The 5,327-nt window shown below is 44.4% G+C and overlaps 2 protein-coding genes across 2 annotated transcripts; both read right to left on the reverse strand.

Moving 5' to 3' along the window:
• Positions 1 to 424: 424 nt before the first annotated feature.
• On the reverse strand, positions 425 to 2,455 carry LOC105544924 (biorientation of chromosomes in cell division protein 1-like). Its single transcript, XM_011987635.1, has one exon. It carries the CDS (start codon positions 2,171 to 2,173, stop codon positions 1,853 to 1,855), a length of 321 nt encoding a protein of 106 aa, XP_011843025.1. The 5' UTR covers positions 2,174 to 2,455; the 3' UTR covers positions 425 to 1,852.
• On the reverse strand, positions 2,227 to 4,728 carry LOC105544923 (olfactory receptor 8S1). Its single transcript, XM_011987634.1, has 2 exons — positions 3,844 to 4,728; positions 2,227 to 2,418 (listed from the first exon to the last, which is right to left on the reverse strand). Exons 1-2 carry the CDS (start codon positions 4,726 to 4,728, stop codon positions 2,227 to 2,229), a joined length of 1,077 nt encoding a protein of 358 aa, XP_011843024.1.
• Positions 4,729 to 5,327: the final 599 nt, after the last annotated feature.

Here is a 5,327-nt window from a genome sequence, read left to right on the forward strand (position 1 = left end):
GGAAGGTAGAGTGCATTTAGGGTATTCTGGAGTATCAGTTGAGAGGAGACACCATTTGTGAAATATCAATGGCCAGATGAGGATATTTCTTATTTTGTACATTATTAAGAAATGAATGTTTGGAGGTGTCTATTTTTTTTCTGTGGCAATCACAATAATGACAGATATATACATGGATAGGTAGATAGATACATTTACAATGACATAGTTATATAGACAGAAATAGATATAGTTATATAAACACAAATGGGATTGTACTTTACATGTTGAGTTGTGATATCCTTTTTTAAAAACCTAACAGTGTATATCATGAATGTTTCCATGTAGTGAAATATTTCTCTGGATGTAGTAGAATATATGTAACAAAAACCACATTGTTGGACATCTAGATAGCTACAATTTTTTTTTTTTTTTGAGATGGAGTTTCGCTCTTGTTGCCCAAGGTAGAGTGCAATGGCGTGATCTTGGCTCACCACAACCTCCGCTTCTTGGGTTCAAGCGATTCTCCTGCCTCAGTCTCCCGAATAGCTAGGACTACAGGCATGCACCAGCATGCCTGGCTAATCTTGTATTTTTAGTAGAGACAGAGTTTCTCCATGTTGGTCAGGCTGGTCTCGAACTCCTGACCTCAGGTGATCTGCCTACTTCGGTCTCCCAAAGTGCTGGGATTACAGGTGTGAGCTACCGTGCCTGGCGATTGCTACAAAATTTTAACCACTATAAATAGTATTGAAATAAACATCTTTGTAAAAATACATTTGTGCATATTCATGATTATTTACTTAGGACAAATTCCAAATGAAATTTCCTTTTTAGTATCAAATGATTTTATTATAAATCTGAAGCCATTTATTGACCACTCACTTTTCTAAATAACACAAACATGAGAATAAACTAAACACACCCAAGACCCACTAGCCCTTGCAGGACAGGAAGAGGCCCTGGACAGACAGCCTGCAAATGTTTTTGCTTACACCTGATGTCCAAGCTTCCTCACACATTCTAGGGTTCCATGTTTTGTCATCTCTTACAAGGGAAAGGGAAGTAGGTAGAAGAACTCATGCGCAAGAAGGTCATAACAACCTTCAACCATCAAGCTATCTGATGCTAATGGTTTGTACATTCTAGTTTGCAACTCTGAGAAATAATGTCAAATAAGCACTGTCAAATCCCTACTCCCAGCTACCCCTTAAATTCCCATTATTCTTTGAAATTATCTTTGGGACTGGTTATGTTCTTTCATTGTAGGTTTTGTGTATTCCAGAGCACAAACCCAAAATCCATGTGCAGTCTCCATGTTCAAGTATAAAAGTTTGTCTCAGGACAACCTCAGGTTGCTGCAGTGTCTCTTTATCTCTCTGTAGTGTCTACTGAGCGTTGTGCCTTTGGACAGGCTGGTCAAATGGCAGCACAACGAAGGGGACAACACAGTCAATTTCCCCAAAGTCAAACTCTCTCCCAGTTCAAACTGGACACTGCCCACAGTCAAGGCTGAAATACTGAAATCAGGGAGACCTTGGCCTATCTTCATTCTGAAGTTGCAGTCTTATGTAACCATGTAACCGAAGCTACTTCTTCACCATTAATTTAAATGGAGCTTTCGACAAGGGTGGGACATATTCTTGGGAAGCGCCCTGATATGGAGGGCTGGAGGGTCCTGGTCTTTGGGCTCTGGAGGGGGCACTGGCACCATTGCTGTCTTCTGGGCCCCCAGGATCTCGTGAGTTGCTCGTTCCACTGGTGGCCTGGGGATGTGGTTTAGTTCTGGATCCATCACCTAAGAAAGAACCCTGTCAAATCCAGCTTTCAACGTCCCTGCCTGAAAAACGCTCTGCCTCAGGCCACTTCGCAATCAGTTTTTGCGCATCGTAGGATTCCATTCCTGCTTGTCCAGGTGTACGGACACCGAATGCTCGGCCTTCTGCCTTGATTTTGGTAAGCTGGCTTGGGGTCTATGGGGGCCACGCAGCACCGGCGGAAGCTGCGAAACGGGCCCCCGGCTCCTGAGCTGCTCCAGGATGAGCGGCGGGTCCCCGGGAGGCAGCGCCGGGATCATGGTGCCTGCATGGTCCGGGTCTCGCCCATCGAGGGAGACCAAATACGACTTCTCCGGGACAGAGGGCTTGGTGCGTGTAGAGGTGGCGGCGCGGGCAGCAGAGGAGGCGGCCAACATCTCACCGGGCTTGTGTTTTCATCTGGGTTTCTCTATCCCGGGGCTCCTGCGGATCACTGCAGGGCCGTGGGCGCCGCGTGCAGCGCGGAGCATGCGCAGGCCCCTCGGGGTTGAGGCGTGACCCGAACGCTTGACTCCGGGGCTCCGGGCTCCCTGCGGCCTTCGGTGAAGGCTAGTCTGTTCCATCTGGCCTGGCCTTTGTGCAGCTGAGGCAAATCACTGCTGTCCTGGAGGCTTCTTTCCCCCTTGTAACAGATACATTTTTTTCATGAAAAGCTTTTAAAACTGACAATTAGAACGAAGAGAGTTTGTGAAAGAAGCTTGAGAAAAGTGCAAGTTAATATTCAATAAATTCAATAATTTGTACATAGTTTTTGCACCTTTTCAGTTAACGATAGTAAATTAGACAATCGTAAAATATAGCTTAAACAAATCAGAAGCAGTGTGACAATGGATTTGTGTTTTGTAGGAAAAAACGTTTTTTACGTGAGAGTTATTCAGTGGCCTTAGAACCGGCAAACCACCTGCCACTAAACAATGAAAGATGAGACAAAGATAGTTTCGGGATTCACTTGAGATGAGGTCAAAACAAGATTATTTGTCTAGGGTACATAGCCTGCACTCTACAAGGAAAAGACACACTGATAAGATCAGCTAATTGGAAACAATATAAATCCCCTATACAGTGAATGAAGACCGTGTGAGAAATGAAGTTTCCAGAGCCGCAGAGCCTCCTTGCAACCTTTTGCACTGGAGATCTGGCCACCAAGCGGCACACACAGTTAAGTTCTTGGGAATGTTATCTGAGTCCGAGTTCTGCCTCAATATGTTGATTCCCTCTCTGAAGTTCTCTTAGGTGTTTATGTCTCCTATGGCCACACGGTTGGAAATCTTTCTCTTTCTTCCCATCAAGTCTTATCTATGACTTTTCTCTCCCACAGATTCATGACACTGTGTTCTTATTAAATGCATAACTTTTAGTGTATTTACCAAAGTAAATTAAAAATAATGATAGATTCATGACACTAATGATTTTACTAAATGCAAAGCCCAAGATGAATGTTTTAGAATGAGAAAAATGAATAAATATGCTCATAATAAAACTTTATTGAGGTAATAATTTAATAATTTGCTTTGTCACTAGGAGGGATTAAAGTTAACTGTCCTCCTGGTAATAACTTTGTACCATTCTCTCATGCACTTCTAATTTATAGCTTGCAGTATCAGACAATGAGGGTAGCCAGGAATACTTACTACTGTAAACTTACCCAGTGTCATGTTGTATGCAGCTTGATCCAAATTTTCCACAGTCTTTTTTCTTTTCTTTTTTTTTTTTTTAGACAGGGTCTTGCTCTGTTGCCCAGGCTGGAGTGCAGTGGTGCAATCTCAGCTCACTGCAGCCTCGACCTCCCATGCTCAAGCGATCCTCCTGCCTCAGCCTTCCAAGTAACTAGAATTACAGGTACACACCACCATGCCCGGCTAATTTTTTTTTTTTTTTTTTTTGGAGACAGGGTTTCGCCATGTTGGCCAAGCTAATCTCAAACTCCTGAGCTCCAGCAATCCTCCTGCGGCAGGCGTGAGCCACAGTGCTAAGCCAACAATGTTTGCTTTTTAATTCAACGTCTAGTGTATTGCAAATACTTTTCCAAAGTTCTTTTCAGAGCTACCTTCACTTCCTTATTTTTCAGGCTATAGATGAGGGGATTCAGCATGGGAGTGAGTATAGTATACTGCACAGAGAAGATCAACTCTATGGGGGAACCTGAGTTTGGCATGAGATGGCGGAGCAAAGCTGAGCCATAGTAAAGTATCACTGCAGTGAGGTGGGCAGAGCAGGTGAAGGCCTCGCTTCTGCCCGAGGTAGAGCTGATGCTTAGGATGGTAGAGATTATATGGGTGTAGGATAAGAAGACCAAAAGGAAGGTTCCCAGCCCATGCAGGAGAGTGGAGCAGACCAAGGCAATGAGGTTTCTGAAGATATCAGAGCAGGACAGAGGGAGGAGAGATGGCATCTCACAGCTGTAGTGGTGAATGATTTTGGCTTCACAAAAGACCATGTTTACAGCTGGGAGGACATTGATGAGTGCGTCCAGAAAGCCCAGTCCCCATGAGCCCCACACAAGGTGCTTATACAGTTGTTTACCCATGATCTGTCCATAAAGCAGTGGGCGGCAGATGGCAGCATAGTGGTCATAGGCCATTCCTGAGAGAAGGCAGGCTTCAGTCCTTGCAGTGACAAACACAAAGAAGACCTGAGCCAGGCAGCCCTCTACTGAAATGGTTTTCCTTTGTGACAGGAGGTTCTCCAGCATCTTGGGCACAATGACTGAAGAGAAGCAGAGATCAACAAAAGACAGGTGACTCAGCAAGAAATACATGGGCGTGTGGAGACGAGAATCAGCCCTGATCACCAGCAGCAGCATCAGGTTCCCCATTATGGTCAGGAGGTAAATCCCCAGGAACAGCACAAAGAGCAGAGCCTGGACATGGGGGTTGGCAGACAGCCCAAGGAGGAGGAACTTGGTGATGGTGCTGTGGTTCCCCAAGGCCATTTACAAAGGCCTAGAAATAATATGGAAAATCATAGCAGCCAAGTAAAGACTACTCCAGACAGTTTTCTCATGGTACTGATTCTCTTTTCATATCAGTCACGTGGAACATAAAAATGATTGAGGTGTAGTCTTTGCTCTTTAAATGATCCACTGAAGAACAGGAATGTGAAAACAAGAAATTGTAACAGTGTAATTAATATGAAGAGAGCTCAAATTTTGATTGACATACGGGTCAGTAATAATACATTGAGGAAATTTGAACAAATTTTTAAAGAAAGCATATAATTGACCAGGTGTGGTGGCTCATGCCTGTAATCCCAGCACTTTGGGAGACTGAGGCAGGTGGATCACCTGAGGTCGGGAGTTCAAGACCAGCCTGACCAACATGGAAAAACCCCATCTCTACTAAAAATACAAAATTAGCCTGGTGTGGTGGTGCATGCCTGTAATCCCAGCTACTTGGGAGGCTGAGGCAGGAGAATCACTTGAACCTGGGAGGTGGAGGTTGTGGTGAGCCAAGATCGTGCCATTGCACTCCAACCTCGGCAACAAGAGCAAAACTCGGTCTCAAAAAAAAAAAAAAAAAAAGAAAGAAAGCA

Source organism: Mandrillus leucophaeus, unplaced genomic scaffold (assembly GCF_000951045.1).
Source record: "Mandrillus leucophaeus isolate KB7577 unplaced genomic scaffold, Mleu.le_1.0 Scaffold313, whole genome shotgun sequence".
In the NCBI taxonomy this organism is placed as follows: Eukaryota; Metazoa; Chordata; class Mammalia; order Primates; family Cercopithecidae; genus Mandrillus; species Mandrillus leucophaeus.